A 22949-nucleotide genomic window follows, 5' to 3' on the forward strand; every position below is an offset into this window, starting at 1 on the left:
AAAGTTAAAAGTTGCGAATGAGCAGTCCCTCCGCCTTAGCGTACTAAGGCGCGGGTGCCTATACTCGCCTCCGCAGCTGAGGATTTTTGACCGGCCTCAGCCGCTACGGCTCGCACGGGCACTCGCGCCTTGTTACAGCAGGTGAGGGCTGCTCATCCTCCGTGCCTCTGGCTTTTCATAAACACTCTAGGGGTAGGTAAAGTACCACGTGGAGTCGGGGTTTACTGATTCGGTTCTGTGACTTGCGTTTTGCGTTCCGTTTCTTCAAAATTTTTTAAAAATAAACAATATAAATGTCACATTTTTATTATTTTTTAATCAATTTAAAATAACATTTCTCTATAAAAACTATTTTTATTTTTTATTCAGCCGCATTCAATCCGGCTAATCGTTGAACCGCCGCATTTTAAAACGGCCCGGTTTTTGATGACAGCTAGCCGTAATGTAATACGGCGGATTATACAATATGACTGCGACATATATATGATTATCTTACTAATTTTATGAATGCGAAAGTTTACGAAAGTTTATATGGATGGGTGGATGTTTGTTAGAAGGGATCTCCAAAATGGTTAAACGGATCTTGTTGAAATTTGGCACAGATGTATATAATATGAAAGAACACATAGGTTACGTATTAATTTTTTTGCAATTTCGCGGGACCGGAGTCGCGGTTATCAGCTATTATTTATATAAATACTGAGACTTTGGAAATTAAACTAAAAGCTTTGTCCGTCAATGCACTATGATTACGATTACTGAAAGAATAATCATTTTAAGGGAATCGAAATTAAAAGAAATATTAAATAATGTTCAGATAATATTTATTCTGTAAAGTAGTGTAGAAATTGAAATCTAATGCTGCAGAAACTCATCAATTGGCACTCTATTAAAGAAGACTTTGAGGGCATTGAAGACGTTCTTGACGATGCTGCTCTCGATGGGCTCGCCGATTTGCAAGATAGTCGTCTTATCCTTGTTGAAGACATTCATTAATGGTTGAACTGAAAATTAAAATTGTAACTGTAAACCATCATTTTTATCATCATTATCCCCAGACAACTGTGAGTTGGACTAAACCTCATAAAATTTTTCAAAGGTCTTTTAGAAGGTCAACCAAGAAATCGTTATTCTTTACGATGTTCCTGTACCTCACATTTAAATTATTTACACTTGAATTAAAACACTATGGAGCTTTAGTATAAGTATATCATTGTAGAAAACAATATGTATTCTTATTCATTAATATATTTGATTTATTTTAAATTGAAACTGAATTAAATTGTACCGTTCTCAAGGTCGCCAGAAAAGAGACCACCCAAGTCAATTTTCATGGTTTCAGTTGGCTCACTGAAAAATTCATAAGTCAAAAGTTTCCAGTAGTTCTTTCCATTTATAACGGTCTTATCAAATTTAGCTGTAATCGTAGTCCTCATAGAATCTGTAATTATAGATTATCTAAGTTTTAGTATGTTTTTTTACATTATTATCGAGCAAGCGCACATCTCAATTCGACGAAGTGGCGAAGCGACCACTGTCCATGAACAACCTCACTTACAAATGCATTTCCTATCTTTAATCGATGGAGGAGGAAACGCACAGAAATATAACATGAAATCTCCATTCCAAAGTTTCCTTATAAGAAAACTGTGTAAAGGAAAAGACAGTTAAAATTAGGCCTCTGACACGCACACTCATCAGTTAAAACGCTTAATAACTTCGTGGTATTGCACCGAGCGGGCAGTGCCATTCGTGCAACAGATATTGTTAATGCTGGCGTCTACCACTGTTAAATTCTTTTATTTAATAATTAATATTAATAAAAGGAAACTTACTCGTCTGCATTCTGTAATCACCTTCCTTATCAATATCGAATATAAGCATTTTTCCATTTAATTTGTATGTACCAGTTCCTAGCAATGGACAATCAACGATGAGTTTTAAAGCCGATTGATCGCGGAGTTGTCTGTGAATAAAAGTAAAGGAAGTTTTAATACATTTATTTTCTTCTTGTTAATCTTAAGAGACTAAGCTCTTCCAATCTGCTCATACATAAGTTTTAAGTGTTTTATTCTTTTATTCCAAATATTTACCTAAACTCAACGACTTTACACCTTCTTCCACCGCGTATTTGCAAATATGGCAATGTTAATCTGAAACTATTTTGTTCTGTCCACATTGTGATGTTTTCAAAATTCATGGGATCAGTTCGTGGGACACCGATCTCGGAAATCCCATCGGCGATGTACGGGAAAGCGATTTGCATGTTAGCGGTCATGAGACAATCCTCATCGTTCAAGTTGCAAGCTTTGATGAAAGGCACTTGAAAAAAAGATTACAAAATCTTATATTATATGATGAAATTTAATTTTCTTAACCTTAGGTACTGTCTTCATTATTTCTCCTTAAATATTGTTTTGTTTATTTACATATTGAAAATGTTTGCGTATTTATATTTTAACATTTAAATCTAAATATTTTTGTTTCATAAATCAGTTAACATAATACAGATTATGAAAGTAATAATTACAAGATAATACAATACCAATTGAGTTGCAGGAACAGTGTAGTGCAAAACTCAAAATGACAAGAAAGATGTACATTTTTGTCATCTTCAAGTATTTTTAGGTAAACAAATCTTTCGATGTTTCTTCAAATGACACCAGTAAGCGACTGATACAGATTTACCAAAAGTCTTCAGTATATATACTTATAATTATGTTCTATTTCATTGGGTCAAATGACTTAAATTCTGCCTAAAATTGTGATAAATTAATAGATAATATTCACGTGTTCATAATTATTAAATAATTCAAGCATCGTAAAAAGTTAATGATATACACATTTTTTACCTTACTTCTTACTTCATACTAATATTATAAATGTGAAACTCTATCTGTCTGTCTCGCTTTTACGCCAATACTACTGAACCGATTTAAATGAAATTTGGTACACAGATAGTCTAGAGTCTGAAGAACGATATAGGCTACTTAGGCTATACTTCGAGAGTAAACGATGGTACAATTCGTTCATGATGAAATGCATTGAAATTCTTCTTTAGGCTGAGTTTCCAATGGTACAATGAAATATAGAAATTTAAATTCAAATTATTTCCAACTACAGTTTATTGTTCTTTGATAGCATGATTTTATTTGATAGTACTCGTAACATTGTTTTCAAGTTAAGAGTTTGATTGTTTACGTAAATATATTAAAAAGAATAACTAGAAACGAAACTTACTTCTGTTCTCTGTTCTGTTCTTAGTTCTGTTCTATTATCTGTTCTTTGTTCTGTTCTTTGTTCTGTTCTTTGTTCTGTTCTCTTCTGTTCTTCGTTCTATTCTCTGGTCTGTTCTCTTCTCTGTCCTCTGTTCTTTATTCTGTTCTCTTTTCTGTTCTTTGTTCTGTTCTGTTCTGTTCTTTGTTCTGTTCTGTTCTGTTCTTTATTATGTTCTGTTCTTTGTTCTGTTCTCTGTTCTGTTCTTTGTTCTATTCTCTGTTATCTGTTCTTGTTCTGTTCTGTTCTGTTCTCTGTTTTGTTGTTTTTTGAAGATATCTCCGGAACGGCGCAACAGATGATGTCATTTTGCACAGACGTAAAACATAGTTTAAAAGAAAATATAAGCTACTAATCAGTTTTTTTTAAATTCCGCGTAGGGGAGTCGCGGGCGACAGCTAGTAGAATATAAATGCGATGGATGGATGCATGTTTGTTTGAAGATATCTCCGAAACGGGTCAACGGATCTTAACGAAATTTGGCCCAGATGTAGAACATATTATGGAAGAAAACATAGGCTACTTATTACTTTATTAATTCCGCGCGGACGGAGACGTGGGCGCCAGCTAGTAAATAATACTTTCGTAAGTTTAGATGGATGAATGAATCGATGGATGTTTGTTCGAAGGTATCTTCGGAAAGGGTTAACAGATCTTGATGATATTTAGCACAGCAGTAGTAAATAGTCTGGAAGAACACATAGGCTACCTATTACGATTTTTTTTAATTCCGCGCGACAGTGTCGCGAGAGACATCTAGTATTTTATATAAATATATGCGTGAGCGTCGGTGGCTCAGAGAGCGTCGATGGATAAGTGGTTAAGCACTTAACTTGCAATCTGCAGGACCTGGGTTCGAATCCCGCCATGTACCAATTTTTACGATGTGTTAATTTATCCTACGTTCTTACGATGAAGGAAACATCGTGATGGACCAGTTTAGTTGACTATGGCCTAGTCACCTCTAACTTAAGGTAGGCTCACCCACTCATTGGGGACGTATTATGTCCGTTCCTAACTTTTATGATCTCTTATATTTTTCCGGAAGATTTGATAAAAGGGGTAGGGGCATTTTGTCGGTAGGACTTATTCTACGATGAGGAGAATTTTAAGGACGGAAATAGGAAGACGTATTTTTTGGGATACTTAAAGTGAGAACTGGGCCGCAAAAGATTATTATAAGAAATTACGATTTAAATAGAATGTATAGAAAATAGTGTTTTTTTCCTCCACAATTTGTTGTACGTACATGAAAGTTTATAAAATATCAAAAGTTTAAGAAATAAAACTATATTAATAGAAGAATACTAATAGAAGAACAAAATTTTAACTAAGAAATAATACTGATCATAATCATAATCATCACACTCGTAAAACCAAAAGGTACATCGTAGTTATTGAGAACTTTATAGTTGGAAAAAAAATATACCTAACAATATCATATATTTATTGCTAAAAACAAACCACTATTACGTTATAATCTGCAAATCTAAACAACTAGGTATCTTAATCTTAATATTTTTTTATATTTATTGAGCTTATATAATTTTAATATGGAAACTAAATGAATAATATATGAATGAATAATGGTATATTTTAATCTCGTTAATGATAATTAGCTTGTAACGTATGATACAAAAATTCAATATGCTGACATTTCTGAACAGACTGATTACTCTGTGGCACGTGCTGTCAGTTGATTTTGACGACTTGTTCCTGTCACTTTTTACCTTGACCTCGATGCGAAGGGCATCGATCCTGTATAACCTATAATTATTTTTACGTCTCAATTTATTCTTTTACTAAATCATTATTTCTCATCAAAATAAGAATTGCTCCCCGTACTGGGTAAGTTATGCAAAGTATATTTTTAGTGTAAACGTATTATTTTTTGTTTTTGCTGTGTAGATTCATTGTTATTGTTTCACTTCTTTTCACCATGCTAATGTGCCTTCCTATTTATATTTTGTAAGACTGCAACGGCTCGAAACAGCTATACTACGTACCGTCCTTGTGTCGTTTTCGGTTAAAACTAGTAACGGCTGCCGGGCACAAATTTATAACAGTGCCTCAATTTGTGCCATGTCTATTACAAGGAGTAAGTCTGGAATTTAACCACATCGACATCCGTCTACCGACTTGCTTGATATAGCCTAACGACCACCGATCGTTACTCACTCCTGGCAACGCTTCGCATCCAGGCTCAGCGCGTTACAACGAGCAAGGAGCGTGCGGTACCTCAGGAACAGGGCCAGACCTTGGCGGAACCCCCTTTTTTAGCCGACTTCAAAAAGAAGGAGGTTATCTTATCAATTCGACTGTATTTTTTTATGTGTGTTACTGCGAAACTCCGCCCCCGGTGGTCTGATTTTGATAAAAATTATTTTAATCTAAAGAAAGTGCTTGCAGATGGGTCTCATTTTTTCTTTTTTTTTTTTAATAATTAGAAGACTAGTAGATTTTGTATATAGCTTCAAAATTTGTTGTGAAAATAAGGGACATTTTTGCTTTCAGCGCTGACGTAGGCTAAACTATAAGACCTACATAAAAATGATGTATGGCGAATTGTAGCTCTTTAAATGTGCTAAATCATCAGTTCGCTCGTTGACGTCGCGCCGCGCAGATGCGTGTCAAATAACCGACCTTTTGTTTAACTACCGTCATATACCGAAATAATAATGAATAAGTGTAATTATTGTGAAAAATCAATTTATAAAAGAGCTCCGGGTTTAGATTGCAAAAAATGCGAAGTAATGGTGCATGCCGCGTGTACCGGTCTCACGGCAAAACAGGTCGCCGCAATAAAGAACTCCGACAACTTAGCGTGGACATGCAAAGAATGTCAGCAATATACTCCCACAAGAAGATCTCTTATCATACCCGAAGATGAGGAAGAAGAACCAGAAGAGGCGCAATTCGAAAATAAGGATGTCAGCGCCATATCTTTAGACTTCAAGAAGTTACTCGAGGACATCTCCAAACAAGTGGAGATAACTATAAAAAAACACATCGAACCCCTCCAAGAGTCCATTAAGCATTCCCACCTCAAACTGGAGGAAGCCTTAAAAAATGTTGATGTTCTGCAAAAGAAAGTATCCGATTTGGAAAATATAAACATTGCTTTGAATAACATGAACAAAAATTTAGAACATAGAATAAGTACATTAGAACGAAAAATGTGTGAAATAGACCAAAACCAATTAAAAAATAAAATAGAAATAGCTGGTATTCCGCTAAATGACAACATCAACATTCACCAAATATGTTCTTCTGTGTGTTCCAAATTGGACATGAACTGCAAACTAATTAAGGATATTAAACTTATCAAAGAAACTAAAAAAAACAATGGATACATATTACTTGAATTAAAAGACGAAAACGAGTGTATCAAGTGGGTTCAAGCGACAAAAAATAAAAAAATAGACATCTGTAGTAACGAAATTCTAGGAAAAAATCAAACTTACACAAGCATCACAGTAAGACACGCGCTGACAAAAGCATATAAAACTATTCTGTGGAACGCTAAAAAACTTTTACGCCCACAATATAAGTATGTCTGGTACAAAAATGGTCACATCTTTGTGCGTAAAGAAGACAAGCATAAAATCATTGTTATACGTTGCCTTGAGGACATCAAAAAACTATCAAATGACCAGTAATAAAAATGAACAAGAATCATCAACCGAAGACATGGATAAAAAAATAAATAAACAGAAGATGTCACGATTAAGGAGATATATAATATTATTTTATGTCAATTTCACGATTGTTTCGGAACGGAAGTGTAATTGGTGAAAAATTTAAATTATTACTTTTTATATCAAAATCGAACTTAATCTTCCTTCTAAGGAATTTGTTATTTTCAAAAGGCCCGAGTTGTAACTTGCACGAGAACATAATTTTTAGTTTGAACTCCGTTTCAGATGATATTGTTCTAACGGCCTATTGCTATATTGCTCATACCGGCGTAGGTTGGGTGACGTACACACTGGGTGAAATCTTGAGCACTATTTTTATGATATATATATTATGACGTAATGACTTATTGCACAATCTAAAAATATATTTTGATTATGATATTACCATAAAAATTTGTTTATTTTGCAAAATGAAATAAGAACGGTATTTATTTCTATTTCTTTTAGTTAGTTTAAGTTCCAAAATATGGTGCACTTGATTTGTTTCTATTTGTCTCATATTTCAAATTCAGAATAAAAACATATGAATAATTTACAATTAATCTAATGTAAGCCCAGTGTGTCTCGCGCGTTATTAAATGAACTTTAATAAACGGCAAACTACCCAGCTATAATTTTGTAAAAAAAAAAAACGGAAGAATAACACTACCACTAGTTTATTTTGTTAACATATTATTTTTATATACTCCGGTAGTTCATATTTACATAATGTTTTTCTTGTTAAATTAAGACGGGATATACTCGTATATAATGTATTCTGCGTGGCTAAATTGTATGCAACTTTAATTGTATCAGTGAACTGTGCAGTGCCAATACAAACATTATATGTTTAATGGTACTAAGTATACAATATATAAATGTAAAAATGTAATAAGTTGAAATTAAATAAAAAAAAAAAAAAAAAAAGTCCGCGATAGCATATATCTATCTTTTATAGTTTTCTCACAATAACCATTTTTTTCTTCAGAAACATCAATTAAATTCATGCCCTATTTCCGACGCTATTATTCGAGTTCAGTATTAACCCTTATGTAAATAAACATGTTCATTATCAAAAGAATTTAATGTAGATTATATTTGCAATTGAAACTATATCATTCTGTCTAATAGTTTAGGAGATATCGTAAGAATAAAATTACGCGGAAACGAAAAATGCTACACGAAACTTTGCTTTCTGGGCTTACGTAGGTCAAACTATATGACTTGCATAAAAATGATGTATGGAGTAATTATAGATCCTTAAATTTGCTAAATAAAAGTCTTCGGTGGCATATATCTATCATCTATGGATGTCTCACAAAAACCATGTTATTGTGAACAAACTTCGATTAAAATGCACACGAAAAACAGCGTCGTAAGCTTACGGCGCTATTATATTATATTCGATATGAATCCTTATCCAAATAAATATGTTTGAAGGCTAGAGTATTAAATGCAGATTACATTAGCCTTTCAAACTGTATAATTCTGACCAATAGTTTGGAAGATATTAAATAATTAAAAACTACGCGCATCCGAAAAATGCTACTGCGGCGCGCGGTTGGACAAAATTAAAGGCACGCTACGATGTATTAGTTCGTTAATTTTCAATTAGTATACCGATTTTGATAATTATTTCATTGTTTAAAGGTTGAGAGGTTATCTGCTGCATTCTAAATTAGATTTTGAATTAATGTACACATATTAAAAAGGAAAGTCCTTTTCTTTATTTGTCTTATTTCCGTCCTCATACGTATTAAGGAAATTTATAATCGAACTTCAAATTCACTAAAAAACGAGAAATAAAATCATTTTTAAGAAAAAAAACAAAGCCGACTTCATAAAAAAACAATCTCAAACAAAATGCACTAAAAAGTAACATAAAAACAATCAAACAAAACGCATTAAAAAGTAACATAAACAACAATCTCAAACAAAATGCACTAAAAATGCAAAAAGAAACAAAATATTGTCATGAAAAACCTCTAAACTCTAAAGAAAGTTCTCTTCTTTCTTGTAACATGTCTATTTTGTATAATTATTGTTATTTTGGAGTCGGTTTCGGCCTAAGTAGGGACATAAACGTAAGTATGTCTAATACATCTCAAATATAAAATGTCACCGGTGCATTTTGTTTTTATTAATATATTAATTATTATTTTATTAATTTCTTTATATAACTGAATTATGTTTTTTCTTTATTATTTATTTCATTTACTAATATAACTTATTTTCTTTTCTAATTTTTTTTACTTTTGTTTTTATTTTCTTTTTCCCACAAAAAATAACGTGACAAGCTAAATAAAACATAATAGAGGTTTAAATTAATTTTGTTTTTTATGTTCATAAAAAATATGTAATTTCCTCGCTAGGTAAGGTGTTTGGTACATTAGTTCAAAACAAAATGTAACATTTAATAATTCAATAGTAATAATATTGCTGAGAGTTGAAGTAATTTTGTCGCATAAAGCGCCTGTGTTAAAGAATCTGCAATGTGGTTTATAAGTAATTTCTTGTACTTTGATATAATAAAAATTAACAAAGTATTTTTGACATAGCCTGCTAGTGCACTGAAAATACGTTTGTGTAAAGTACTTTTTTGTCCTTATTCGAAAGTAATTTACTTTTAAACGGCTTGAAGGATTTTAAAGAAGTATCATTTGAGTGATTTTATTCTCATAGTCAAAGGTGGGCATTAACTCGTTAATCCGGTAATCGTTAATTAACGAAGTTAAAATTTTCCTTAACGGATTAACTTTTAAGTTAAATTCAAAAAGTGTTAACGCTCTTGTTAACTTCCGTTAAATTCTACTTCCGTTAATTTAGTCCGTTAATTGTTACAATAGACACTTATTGACGTGTTGTCATTTTATTTAAATTATGCGTCAGGCTACATTCGTAAGTTCGGCTATGTTCGGCGACCGTCGGCGAGTCGAATGGTGAACGAGAACGAGAGAGAACGAGAGCGAGCGAGAGCGAGCGAGTGTGATGCATGTTATACAATACACCGAGCGGCCGGGATAGACGTGATCAAAAGAGTACCACAGAATCCTTGTTAGAAAATAGTGACGATTTAAACAAACTTACCTCTATCAAATATTGCGAAGTTAAGGCGCTAGACACCTTCAAAGTTTAATAATTATTTCACATTTACACAAATATCTCTAAAAGTCTTTATTACATTTTATTCACATTAAAACTGGTTTTCATTTATTTAAAATCACTTTTTTTAGAAAAAGACTTTGTTATAAAATCAACATAAGGTTCGAAAACACTTTACTCTTAATACAATAATTGTTATACGTGAGACGCAAAATCTATTAAAAGAGATAAACTCTGCGTTGAATTGCAATCAAAATAATCGAGATTACTCTTCAACGTCGTACCTAAAATACAACTAAACTTTGTTGCAGACAAAAATGTTTATTTTAATGTTGGAGTTTAAAGACAACAAAAAATATAAAAAAAATAGTTTATGGTTCATTTGAAAAAGCGTACAAATAGGATTTTTTTGTCATTGCGTAGATAAGAAACAAACAATGAAAAATAAATTTAAAAATTCGAAAGACGAAATGTGGACGCAATAAACGTTCCTCAAAAACAAAAGGGATTTAGGTGTTTATTACCGTCGTTTGTTTTTTTGGGGCTTCTTCATAGTCAACGAAAAATAATTTTAAAAACAACAAAAATATGAACTAAGGATCAAATGGACAGCCGCACAAAGAATGTGATAACGAACTCGATGGATTTATGGCCCCAACCCTTCTAATGGTCGGGGATGCACGTGCGCTGCACAAAGACAATAGCGAAGATAATTTGTTTGTTTACAAAAAAAAGTATACGACAAAACGAGAAAGAATGAGGAAAAAGATAAAATAATTATGTTAGTGAAATAATGTTAAACTGTGTTATACTAAATTTAATATATGAAATGTTGCCACAAGTGTGTGTTGCCTTTACAAAAAGACATCGATTTTATTACGTATATCGAAAGTTTATTTTAAAACTAATCGAATGTCGTTGAAAATAATTCAAAACCATATTCTTACTAATTAACTATAACGATTTTATAGGTGATAAGAAAGAGAGAAGACATCACCCGCGATCGGTTGTTTTCGTTATGTCATGAGAGTAAGTATGAGTATATGTTATGAGAGTAATTTAACTTGATTTAACATATTATATAACAATAGATCGGACGATAGATCATTAGATGATAGAAGTTATCGAAGGCATCTCAGTTGTATAGTTTGATGCGTTGAGATGTATCACTGGATTGGTTTTATAGTTTATTTATCAATGTAATAATAAGTTTCCTCTGATGATAGAAGTTTTATTAATAAATCTATATTAATAAATAAAAAGTACGTAAAAAATGATAAGTCTGTTCGTGGGTCCTTAGCTAAAATAAAATAAAAAAATGTTATCAAATTATACATAAAAATAAATGTTCAGTTGTTGGAGTATGAGCAAATGAATATCCGGGTGCAAATAGTAACAGATAAATGTAAATACTGCACAAAAGTTTTGATTGTTTTCTTTTGAATATTATCACAAGTCTTACTGTTTAATAGAAAATTAGTGTTGTCTAAATTTAGTTAGCTCTCTAATTCAGTGACGTCGGATTGTCGATAAAAAAATTGACTGAAAAAGTCAATTGTCCATCATTGTCAGTGTAGTATATAAGTGTGTGTAACTAGTGCATGCTATGTCATTATTATGGTACAGGCTTTGTTTACATCTGGTAGGTACATCCCTCCTATTGTCTAAATTATTTTTTAGTATTATATAACTAAATTATAGATAGGATTAGCGATCTCCCGAGAATTCGTAAGGGTAGTAAAAAAATAGCCTAAGTTCTATTGAAAGTCTCGACAAAATTGGTCCATACGATTCGGAGATTATACATATGGCCATTTACCGCTTCCGCCTTATACTCGTAATATAAACAAAAATTAACTTTAACTGTTAACTTTAACTTGCGTTAAATTTTCGTAAATTAAACGCTTTAACGATTAACGAAGTTAAATTTTTATTTAACGAATTAACGATTAACGAAGTTAACTTTTTGATTAACTGTGCCCACCTATGCTCATAGTGTATTAGACTGACTAACATACTTAGATTCATTAGTTACCATTAAAGGTGTCTCTTAGTAAATATTTCCCATACTTTATGTACACTAAGGGAGAACAGGACACAAGAGTGCACTATGAAAATCTGCAGTAAGGTTCTGCCTTAGTAATAAACTACCAGTTGCCCGCGACTTCGTCCGCGCGAAATAAAAAGAAATCTATTAATAAATTTAGCCTATGTCAAATGGGGATCCAATATAGACTTAAATATTGTTTTGTTTAGTTACATATTGAAAATGTTTGCTGATTTATATTTGTGCTATACTTGTGTTAGTATTTTGTGCAACCCCGAAGGAAAAATGTATTTTTTTTTCTAATCAAGTTGAAAAAGATTTTTGTTTTATAAATCAATTAACATAATACAGATTATTAAAGTAATTATAACAAGATAATACAATACCAATTGAGTTGCAGGAACAGTGTAGTGCAAAACTCAAAATGACAAGAAAGATGTACATTTTTGTCATCTTCAAGTATTTTTACGTAAACAAATCTTTCGATGTTTCTTCAAATGACACCAGTAAGCGACTGATACTGATTTACCAAAAGTTTTCAGTATGTATACTTATAATTACGTTCTATTTCATTGGGTCAAATGACTTAAATTCTGATTAAAAAAGTAATAAATTAATCGATAATATTCTCGTGTTCCTAATTATTAAGTAATTCAAGCATCATAAAAAATTAATGATATTCATTTATTTATATTTTATGTTATATATATGAGAGAGTCGATGACTCAGGATCTAAGCACTTGACTTTAAAAAAGACCACTATTACAATATAATCTGCAACTCCGAATTAACAGCTAAGTATCGTAATCTTAATAGATTTTTGATATTTACTGCGCTAATATATGAATGGATAATGGTATTTATTAATCTCGTTAATGATAATTAGTCCAAAAAAACATATTGGAAATAAAAATGAATTTTCTTTTTCATGTTTGTTATAAAATACGTGATTTTTATTATTGCTCGTTTTTGTGTTTGGTAAGTTAGTTCAAATCAAAATGTAGCATTTTATAACTCAAGTGCAATACTATAGATACTGCTGATAGTTGAAGTAATTTTGTCAAATATAGCGCCTGTGTTAAAGTAGCTGCAATGTGGTTTTTAACTAATTTCGCATACATTTTGTGTGATGCAAACAAAATTAATAAATTATTTTTGAAAAAAACCTATTACAGCACTGCAAATATACCGGCGTAAAGTACTTTTTGTCCTAGTTCAGAAGTAACTTACGCCTAAACCTCGTGAAGGATTTTAAGGAAGTACAATTTGAATGATTTAATCTCAGGAATGTATTAGACTGACTACCGTACTCACACTCCTTAGCTACCGAGTAAAACACTCGGACTGCACCAGTTAGAATGAAAAATCTGCAGGAAAGGTCTGCTTAAGTAATCAATTAACGGGTTTTAGTGTCGGAGTTTTAATTTAAAAACATTTTAAGTTGTGTTGAAGTGGGTATATATCTTATACATATATAAAATATTTCGCGTCACAAAGTTTGTTACCATACTCCACCGATACGGCTTGACTTATATGCACTTATATGCATATTCAGTAGGTTTGAATATCGGCTATAATCTAATTTTCATACCACTGTTAAGTTTTTTTTACTGTGTGCGGACGGCGTCGCGGGTGACAGCTAGTTTGGATATAAATACGCCCATTTATATGTCTTAACACTTTAAGAATATTTTCCTAGTAGGTACATAAATAGTTTTGGTAACAATATTAAAGAATACCAGAAATTTAAGCATATTACATAAGTAAATTTTAGTATAATATACCTCAATAACACACACTAGTGTGTTAAAGAGTATGCAATTCGTTATTAGTGACACTAGTAGCGAATTACATAAATAGTACCTAAGGTCATATATTACGTTCTTCTCTGTTACAATATTTGCTGTCAATGTGAACAAAAATTAGTAAAACCAGGTATTAATCGCATGCACTATGTTTGTACATTAGAAAAAATTTCCTCGTTCCAATTTGAGGTACGTACATAATACAGGGACGGAATGCAGTCTTTACTCACTGACATTTTATGATCGAAAAGGGATAGGAATTCTTATTACTTCGCATCTTCGACTATAAGAATACATCACTATAAGATAAATTAATCCAATTTCCAATAGGTGAGCAAAAGCTTGGAGTACAACATTTTGATATTACGTATTCATTTATAAGGAAATTTAAAGTTAATGTGGAGAAGAGCACAACGCTATTTTTTATTAAAAAAAAAATATGTTTGAAATTAGACCAACGGGCAATCACTATCTTGAATGGATAATGGACACTCGCAAAAAAAATCATATTGATGGAAAATCATAGAATTTGTATAATTTTTTTACGATTATCGTGTGTGTATATCAAACTTGCATTATTAAAATCTTTAATATATAATTCCTACATCACTTAGTATATATATATATATATATATATTATTTTATTGATATTATAAAAGTTTAGATGGATGGATGGATGTTTGTTTGAAGGTATCTCCGGAACGGATCTTGATGAAATTTGGCACATATTTAGATCATAATCTGGAAGAACCCATAGGCTACCAACTAAGTTTTTTTTAAATTTCGTGCGACCTGAGTCACGATTAACAGCTAGTATATATATAAATACTGAGACTTTGGAAATTAAACTAAAAGTTTTGTTCCGTCAAGACAGTATGATTAAGATTACTAAAAGAATAATCATTTTAAGGGAATCAAAATTAAAAGAAATATTAAATAATATTCAGATAATATTTATTCTGTAAAGTTGTGTAGAAATTTAAATCTAATGCTGCAGAAACTCATCAATTGGCACTCTATTAAAGAAGATTTTGAGGGCATTGAAGACGTTCTTGACGATGCCGCTGTCGATGGCCTCGCCGACTTGCCAAATAGTCGTCTTTTCCTTGTTGAAAACATTCATTAATGGTTGAACTGAAAATAAAAATTGTAATTGTAAACCATAATTATTATCATCATTATCCCCAGACAACTGTGAGTTGGACTAAAGCTCATAAAAATTTTCAAAGGTCGTAATCTTTACTAATATCGTAATTCTTCACGTTATACCTGTTCGTCACATTCAAACTGATTACAATTTAATTAAAAGACTATGGAGATATAGTAAAAGTATGTCATTGAAGAAAACAGTATGTATTCATTAATATCTTCGCTTTATTTTAAACTAGCTGTCGACCGCGACTCTGTCCGCGTGGAATAAAAAAGAACTAAATGTTCTTCCAGAATATGATCTACATCTGTGCCAAATAACATCAAGATCCATGGAGCCGTTCCAGAGATACCTTCAAACAAACATCCATACATCCATTCTTCCTCATCTTTCGCATTTATAATGTTAGTAAGAAGTAAGATTGAAATTGAAATAAATTGTACCGCTTTCAAGGTCACCAGAAAAGAGACCACCCAAGTCAATTTTCATGGTTTCAGTTGGCTCACTGAAAAATTCATAAGTCAAAAGTTTCCAGTAGTTCTTTCCATTTTTAACGGTTTTCTCGAATTTAGCTGTTATAGTAGTCCTCAAAGAATCTGCAAAAATAGATTAACTATGTTTTTAGTATGTTTTATTTAAATTATGAGGTGGCAAACGAGCCGAAGCTACCACTGTCCATAGACAACCGCAATTGCAGATACGCTTGCTACCTTTAATCCACGGAGGATGAGACATACAGAAAGATAATATTTCCCCTTGCTATCCACCCCCTCCATCCAATTCCCCTCACTTTCCCATACTTTTCTTATAAGTTATGGGTGGAAAGGGTAAGAGGACTAAAATAAGGCCTCCGGAGAGCAGACTCATCAGTCGAAATGCGGAATTACTTCCACTTCACGTCTATTCACAAGGCGATTGGTGGTATTGCACCAGGCGGGCTGATCCATTCTTGCAACGGATTTTGTTGTTGTTGCTGACGTCGGCCACTGTTTAATTCTGTTATTTAATAATTAATGTTAATAAAAGGAAACGTACTTGTTTGCATTCTGAAATCACCTTCCTTGTCAATATCGAATATTAGCATTTTTCCATTGAATTTGTATGTACCAGTTCCTACCATTGGACAATCAACAACGAGTTTTAAAGCCGATTCATCGCGGAGTTGTCTGTGAATAAAAGTAAAGGAAGTTTTAGTACATTTATTTTCTTCTTGTTAATCTTAAGAGTTAGTCTCTTAGGTAGCTCTTCCAATCTGCTCATACATAAGTTTTACATATTTTATTGGTTTATTTCAAATAATTACCTAAACTCAACGACTTTACACCTTCTTCCACCGCGTATTTGCAGATATGGCAATATGAATCTGAAATTATTTTGTTCTGCCCACATTGTGATGTTTTCAAAATTCATGGGATCAGTTCGTGGGACACCGATCTCGTAAATCCCATCGGCGATGAACGGGAAAGCAATTTGCATGTTAGCGGTCAGGAGACAATCTTCATCGTTCAAGTTGCAAGCTTTGATGAAAGGCACTTGAAAAAAAGAGTACAAAATCTTAGATTATATGATGAAATAAATTTTTCCATATGTATTCTTTTATACTACAAATATTGCTTCGTTTAGTTACATATTGAAAAATATATATACGTGAGTGTTTTAGCCGTTTCTATATAATTTAATGATAATGTCTCACGAAAGTTTGAATAATTCAATATTGAAAATGTTTGCGTACTTTACTCGTATTTATTAGCTTACTATTTTGTGCAACTCCGCAGAAAAAAATTTTTTTTCTAATCAACTTGAAAAAGATTTTTGTTTTATAAATCAATTAACATAATACAGATTATTAAAGTAATTATAACAAGATAATACAATACCAATTGAGTTGCAGGAACAGTGTAGTGCAAAACTCAAAATGACAAGAAAGATGTACATTTTTGTCATCTTCAAGTATTTTTACGTAAACAAATCTTTCGATGTTTTTTCAAATGACACCAGTAAGCGACTGATACAGATTTACCAAAAATCTTCAGTATATATACTTATAATTATGTTCTATTTCATTGGGTCAAATGACTTAAATTATTATTAAGAAAGTAATAAATTAATAGATAATAATCACGTGTTTTGTTCATAATAATTGAGTAATTCAAGCTTCATAAAAAACTAATGATATTCATTTATTTATATCTAATATATAAAATTCTCGTGTCACAGTTTTCGTTCCCGTACTCCTCCGAAACGGCTTGACCGATTCTCATGAAATTTTGTGAGCATATTCAGTAGGTCTGAGAATCGGCCAACATCTATTTTTCATAACCCCCCCCCATTTAGTTTTTTTTTAAATGCGCGCGGACGGAGTCGCGGGCGACAGCTAGTTTTATATATATATGAGAGCATCGATGGCTCAGGACCTAAGCACTTGACTTAATAAAGGTGACTACTATTACGATATAATTTGCAACTCTGAATTAACAGCTAAGTATCGTAATCTTATTAGATTTTTTTATATTAATTGCGCGTACATAATTTTAATGTGGAAATAAATAAATAATCTATTAATCTAGTTAATGATAATAAGTCAATAAAACACATTGGAAATAAAAATGAATTTTCTTTTTCATGTTTGTTAAAAAACACGTGATTTTTATTATTGTTCGTTTATGTGTTTAGTAAGTTAGTTCAAATCAAAATGTAGCATTTTATAACTCAAGTGCAATACTAAGGATACTGCTGATAGTTAAAGTAATTTTGTCAAATATAGCGCCTGTGTTAAAGTATCTGCAATATGGTTTTAAGGTAATTTCTCATACATTTTGTGTGATACAAATAAAATTAACAAATTATTTTTGACATTCACTATTACAGCACTGCAAATATACCGGCGTAAAGTACTTTTTGTCCTAGTTCGGAAGTAATTTACGCCTAAACCTCGTGAAGGATTTTAAGGAAGTACAATTTGAATGATTTAATCTTAGGAGTGTATTAGACTGACTACCGTACTCACACTCCTTAGTTACCGAGTAAAACACTCGGACTGCACCAGTTAGAATGAAAAATCTGCAGGAAAGGTCTGCTTAAGTAATCAATTAACGGGTTTTAGTGTCGGAGTTTTAATTTAAAAACATTTTAAGTTGTGTTGAAGTGGGTATATATCTTATACATATATAAAATATTTCGCGTCACAAAGTTTGTTACCATACTCCACCGATACGGCTTGACTTATATGCACTTATATGCATATTCAGTAGGTTTGAATATCGGCTATAATCTAATTTTCATACCACTGTTAAGTTTTTTTTACTGTGTGCGGACGGCGTCGCGGGTGACAGCTAGTTTGGATATAAATACGCCCATTTATATGTCTTAACACTTTAAGAATATTTTCCTAGTAGGTACATAAATAGTTTTGGTAACAATATTAAAGAATACCAGAAATTTAAGCATATTACATAAGTAAATTTTAGTATAATATACCTCAATAACACACACTAGTGTGTTAAAGAGTATGCAATTCGTTATTAGTGACACTAGTAGCGAATTACATAAATAGTACCTAAGGTCATATATTACGTTCTTCTCTGTTACAATATTTGCAGTCAATGTGAACAAAAATTAGTAAAACCAGGCATTAATCGTATGCACTATGTTTGTACATTAGGAAAAATTTCCTCGTTCCAATTTGAGGTACGTACATAATACAGGGACGGAATGCAGTCTTTACTCACTGACATTTTATGATCGAAAATTGATAGGAATTCTTATTACTTCGCATATTCCACTACCAGAATACATCACTGTAAGATATATTAATCCAATTTCCAATAGGTGAGCAAAAGCTTGGAGTACAACACTTTAGTTTTACGTATTCGTTTATAAGGAAATTTAAAGTTAATGTGGAGAAGAGCACAACGCTATTTTTTATTGCAAAAATAAATATGGGCAATCACTATCTTGAATGGATAATGGACACTCTCAAAAAAAATCATTTTGATGGAGAATCATAGAATTTGTATTATTTTTTTTACGATTATCACGTGTGTGTAGTGTATCACACTTGCATTATTAAAACCACTGTGCCGCGGCACTTTTGTGTGCTGCCGAATTTCAAAAGTGTACCGCCAAATTTTGCAAATATGTATATAGTAATGTTAATATTATTAAATTATATCATTTAAAAAGAAAAACATTTTAAACATGAATAAATATTTAAATCCAAAAAAAAAATATTATTTGCTTTGCAACGCGGTTTTTCTTAGTGCCAAATTATGATGAAGCGGCGTGCATGTCAATAGGAATATGTCTCAAGTCGGCGAACACTTGCCACTTCTGCGTACAAAACGTGTTGTTTTAGTGATAGTTGGGATTCACAATGTGTTGCATAGTAGTTACTGCACCTTTTCTTTCGTTAAAATTGGCAAATGTATGTGATTCGGTTTAATATTAATTTAATTGCATGTAGTGTCAATTTATAAATTTGTAAACTTATTAACTTTGCAGTACACAAATCCAAAGATTTACACGGTACTTGTTTTACACGTTTTCCACGGCTTTTACAGTTTGCCAAAAATTTTTTTTTGTTTTTATCGCATTCTACTAAATGCTACTGTGAACACGTGCGCTGTGAACACATCTCACGGGGAATCCCGAGCTTATGTGCTGACTTACTGCACACGCACACTGTGTCTGTATTTCTTCGCATAAAACTTCGCATAAAAGACAGCTAGTATTTATATAAATACTGAGACTTTGGAAATTAAACTAAAAGTTTTGTTCCGTCAAGACAGTATGATTAAGATTACTAAAAGAATAATCATTTTAAGGGAATCGAAATTAAAAGAAATATTAAATAATGTTCAGATAATATTTATTCTGTAAAGTAGTGTAGAAATTGAAATCTAATGCTGCAGAAACTCGTCAATTGGCACTCTATTAAAGAAGATTTTGAGGCCATTGAAGACGTTCTTGACGATGCCGCTGTCGATGGCCTCGCCGACTTGCCAAATAGTCGTCTTTTCCTTGTTGAAAACATTCATTAATGGTTGAACTGAAAATAAAAATTGTAATTGTAAACCATCATTTTTAAAATGATTACCCCCAGCCAACAGTTAGTTGTACTAAACCTCATAAAAATTTTCAAAGGTTTACGACCTTTGAAAATTTTTATCTTTACTAATATCGTAATTATTTACTTTATACCTGTACCTCACATTTAAACTGATTACAATTGAACTAAAACACTATGGAGATTTAGTAAAAGTATGTCATTGAAGAACAGCATGTATTCATTAATATCTTCGCTTTATTCTAAACTAGCTGTCGCCCGCGACTCTGTCCGCGTGGAATAAAAAAAAACTTAATGTTCTTCCAGAATATGTTCCACATCTATGCCATAAAACATCAAGATCCGTTCCGGAGATACCTTCAAACAAACATCCATCCATCCATTCATCCATCTTATCTTTCGCATTTATAATATTAGTAAGAACTAAGATTGAAATTGAAATAAATTTTACCGCTTTCAAGGTCACCAGAAAAGAGACCACCCAAGTCAATTTTCATGGTTTCAGTTGGCTCACTGAAAAATTCATAAGTCAAAAGTTTCCAGTAGTTCTTTCCATTTTTAACGGTTTTCTCGAATTTAGCTGTTATAGTAGTCCTCAAAGAATCTGTAAAAATAGATTACCTATGTTTTTAGTATGTTTTATTTAAATTAAGACGTGGCAAACGAGCCGAAGCTACCACTGTCCATAGACAACCACAATTGCAGACACGCTTGCTTCCTTTAATCCACGAAGGAGGAGACATACAGAAAGATAATATTTCCCCTTGCTATGCATCCCCTCCATCTAATTCCCCTCACCTTCCCATACTTTTCTTATAAGTTATGGGTGGAAAGGGTAAGAGGACTAAAATTAGGCCTCCGGAGAGCAGACTCATCAGTCGAAATGCGGAATTACTTCCACTTCACGTCTATCCACTAGGCGATTGGTGGTATTGCACCAGGCGGGCTGATCCATTCTTGCAACGGATTTTGTTGTTGTTGCTGACGTCGGCCACTGTTTAATTCTGTTATTTAATAATTAATGTTAATAAAAGGAAACGTACTTGTTTGTATTCTGAAATCACCTTCCTTGTCAATATCGAATATTAGCATTTTTCCATTGAATTTGTATGTACCAGTTCCTACCATTGGACAATCAACAACGAGTTTTAAAGCCGATTGATCGCGGAGTTGTCTGTGAATAAAAGTAAAGGAAGTTTTAGTACATTTATTTTCTTCTTGTTTATCTTAAGAGATTAAAGTAGCTCTTCCAATCTGCTCATACATAAGTTATACGTATTTTATTGGTTTATTTCAAATATTTACCTAAACTCAACGACTTTACACCTTCTTCCACCGCGTATTTGCAAATATGGCAATATGAATCTGAAATTATTTTGTTCTGCCCCCATTGTAATGTTTTCGAAATTCATGGGATCAGTTCGTGGGACACCGATCTCGTAAATCCCATCGGCGATGTATGGGAAAGCGATTTGCATGTTAGCGGTCAGGAGACAATCTTCATCGTTCAAGTTGCAAGCTTTGATGAAAGGCACTTGAAAAAAAGAGTACAAAATCTTAGATTAAACGATGAAATAAAATTTTCCATAAGTATTCTTATATACTACAAATATTGCTTTGTTTAGTTACATATTGAAAATGTTGGCGTACTTTAATAATAATAATAATAATGTTTATTTAATTCAGATTACAAAGATCCATATTTTATACTAGGGTTAGTAAAGGCTTAATAAGTAATGTTAGTAACAGCAATAAAGAGAAAAAATAAAACAAAATAAAATAAACTATAAACTATTCGTGACCGGGATAGACTCAGCGATACAAGAATACGCTAGTCTACATGTATATGTATCCAGCGAGCCAGCATCACTGAGTCCCACCTATCCAACAAAGCATTCAGGATAACGTTATGGCTGTCACGCATTTGGCGCAGTAAGGAGGCGCAGCGCTTTCGCATGATGGCATCGAACCCAGCTGTACGAGCCTCCGCGAACATGCCGGAGGCGCTGCAGTAACGCGGCAGCCCCATTAACACCCTGAACCCGTTGTTATACTTTACTCGTATTTATTTTCTTACTATTTTGTGCAACTCCGAAGAAAAATAATGTTATTTTTTTCTAATCAATTATTAAAAAGATTTTTGTTTTATAAATCAATTAACATAATACAGATTATTAAATTAATTATAACAAGATAATACAATACCAATTGTGTTGCAGGAACAGTGTAGTGCAAAACTCAAAATGACAAGAAAGATGTACATTTTTGTCATCTTCAAGTATTTTTACGTAAACAAATCTTTCGATGTTTCTTCAAATGACACCAGTAAGCGACTGATACTGATTTACCAAAAGTCTTCAGTATATATACTTATAATTATGTTCTATTTCATTGGGTCAAATGACTTAAATTATTATTAAGAAAGTAATAAATTAATAGATAATAATCACGTGTTTTGTTCATAATAATTGAGTAATTCAAGCTTCATAAAAAACTAATGATATTCATTTATTTATATCTAATATATAAAATTCTCGTGTCACAGTTTTCGTCACCGTACTCCTCCGAAACGGCTTGACCGATTCTCATGAAATTTTGTGAGCATATTCAGTAGGTCTGAGAATCGGCCAACATCTATTTTTCATAACCCCCCCCCATTTAGTTTTTTTTTAAATGCGCGCGGACGGAGTCGCGGGCGACAGCTAGTTTTATATATATATGAGAGCATCGATGGCTCAGGACCTAAGCACTTGACTTAATAAAGGTGACTACTATTACGATATAATTTGCAACTCTGAATTAACAGCTAAGTATCGTAATCTTATTA

General features: G+C 32.3%; 3 protein-coding genes across 4 annotated transcripts; all 3 read right to left on the bottom strand.

The window, feature by feature from the left end:
- Window positions 1–816: 816 nt before the first annotated feature.
- LOC123721379 lies at window positions 817–17044 on the bottom strand. 2 transcript variants are annotated; one of them, XM_045679964.1, is made up of 5 exons: window positions 16935–17044; window positions 16361–16589; window positions 16093–16223; window positions 15501–15653; window positions 14893–15041 (listed from the first exon to the last, which is right to left on the bottom strand). In XM_045679964.1, exons 1-5 carry the CDS (start codon window positions 16999–17001, stop codon window positions 14893–14895), a joined length of 729 nt encoding a protein of 242 aa, XP_045535920.1. In that variant the 5' UTR covers window positions 17002–17044. The 2 variants fall into 2 exon arrangements, 1 of the variants encoding a protein (XP_045535920.1); XR_006756224.1 differs by lacking the exons at window positions 14893–15041; window positions 16093–16223; window positions 16361–16589; window positions 16935–17044 and adding an exon at window positions 817–1004 and having other exon boundaries at window positions 15501–15571.
- Window positions 1790–2667, bottom strand: LOC106711479. The gene is made up of 3 exons (XM_014503798.2): window positions 2546–2667; window positions 2094–2322; window positions 1790–1966 (listed from the first exon to the last, which is right to left on the bottom strand). The coding sequence occupies exons 1-3, from the start codon at window positions 2610–2612 to the stop codon at window positions 1804–1806; spliced, it is 459 nt and encodes a 152-aa protein (XP_014359284.2). The 5' UTR covers window positions 2613–2667; the 3' UTR covers window positions 1790–1803.
- Window positions 17045–19955: 2911 nt separating the features above from the next.
- On the bottom strand, window positions 19956–22470 carry LOC123721397. The gene is made up of 5 exons (XM_045680038.1): window positions 22328–22470; window positions 21428–21656; window positions 21166–21296; window positions 20574–20726; window positions 19956–20104 (listed from the first exon to the last, which is right to left on the bottom strand). The coding sequence occupies exons 1-5, from the start codon at window positions 22392–22394 to the stop codon at window positions 19956–19958; spliced, it is 729 nt and encodes a 242-aa protein (XP_045535994.1). The 5' UTR covers window positions 22395–22470.
- Between the last annotated feature and the right edge of the window lie 479 nt (window positions 22471–22949).

The sequence above is a fragment of the Papilio machaon genome, chromosome 11 (assembly GCF_912999745.1).
Source record: "Papilio machaon chromosome 11, ilPapMach1.1, whole genome shotgun sequence".
Classification (NCBI taxonomy): domain Eukaryota; kingdom Metazoa; phylum Arthropoda; class Insecta; order Lepidoptera; family Papilionidae; genus Papilio; species Papilio machaon.

What these genes read in the sequence shown, in the direction of transcription:
- LOC106711479 (XM_014503798.2), bottom strand. Translation starts at nt 2,612, where the DNA reads ATGACAAAAATGTACATCTTTCTTGTCATTTTGAGTTTTGCACTACAC. An exon ending in CTGTTCCTGCAACTCAATTG is followed by an intron (nt 2,323 to 2,545) that starts GTATTGTATTAT and finishes CTTTTTTTCAAG; the next exon opens with TGCCTTTCATCAAAGCTTGC. An exon ending in TGTAAAGTCGTTGAGTTTAG is followed by an intron (nt 1,967 to 2,093) that starts GTAAATATTTGG and finishes TTTTATTCACAG; the next exon opens with ACAACTCCGCGATCAATCGG.
- LOC123721379 (XM_045679964.1), bottom strand. Translation starts at nt 17,001, where the DNA reads ATGACAAAAATGTACATCTTTCTTGTCATTTTGAGTTTTGCACTACAC. An exon ending in TGTAAAGTCGTTGAGTTTAG is followed by an intron (nt 16,224 to 16,360) that starts GTAATTATTTGA and finishes TTTTATTCACAG; the next exon opens with ACAACTCCGCGATGAATCGG. An exon ending in TTCTGGTGACCTTGAAAGCG is followed by an intron (nt 15,042 to 15,500) that starts GTACAATTTATT and finishes TTTTATTTTCAG; the next exon opens with TTCAACCATTAATGAATGTT.
- LOC123721397 (XM_045680038.1), bottom strand. Translation starts at nt 22,394, where the DNA reads ATGACAAAAATGTACATCTTTCTTGTCATTTTGAGTTTTGCACTACAC. An exon ending in CTGTTCCTGCAACACAATTG is followed by an intron (nt 21,657 to 22,327) that starts GTATTGTATTAT and finishes CTTTTTTTCAAG; the next exon opens with TGCCTTTCATCAAAGCTTGC. An exon ending in TGATTTCAGAATACAAACAA is followed by an intron (nt 20,727 to 21,165) that starts GTACGTTTCCTT and finishes CTATTTTTACAG; the next exon opens with ATTCTTTGAGGACTACTATA.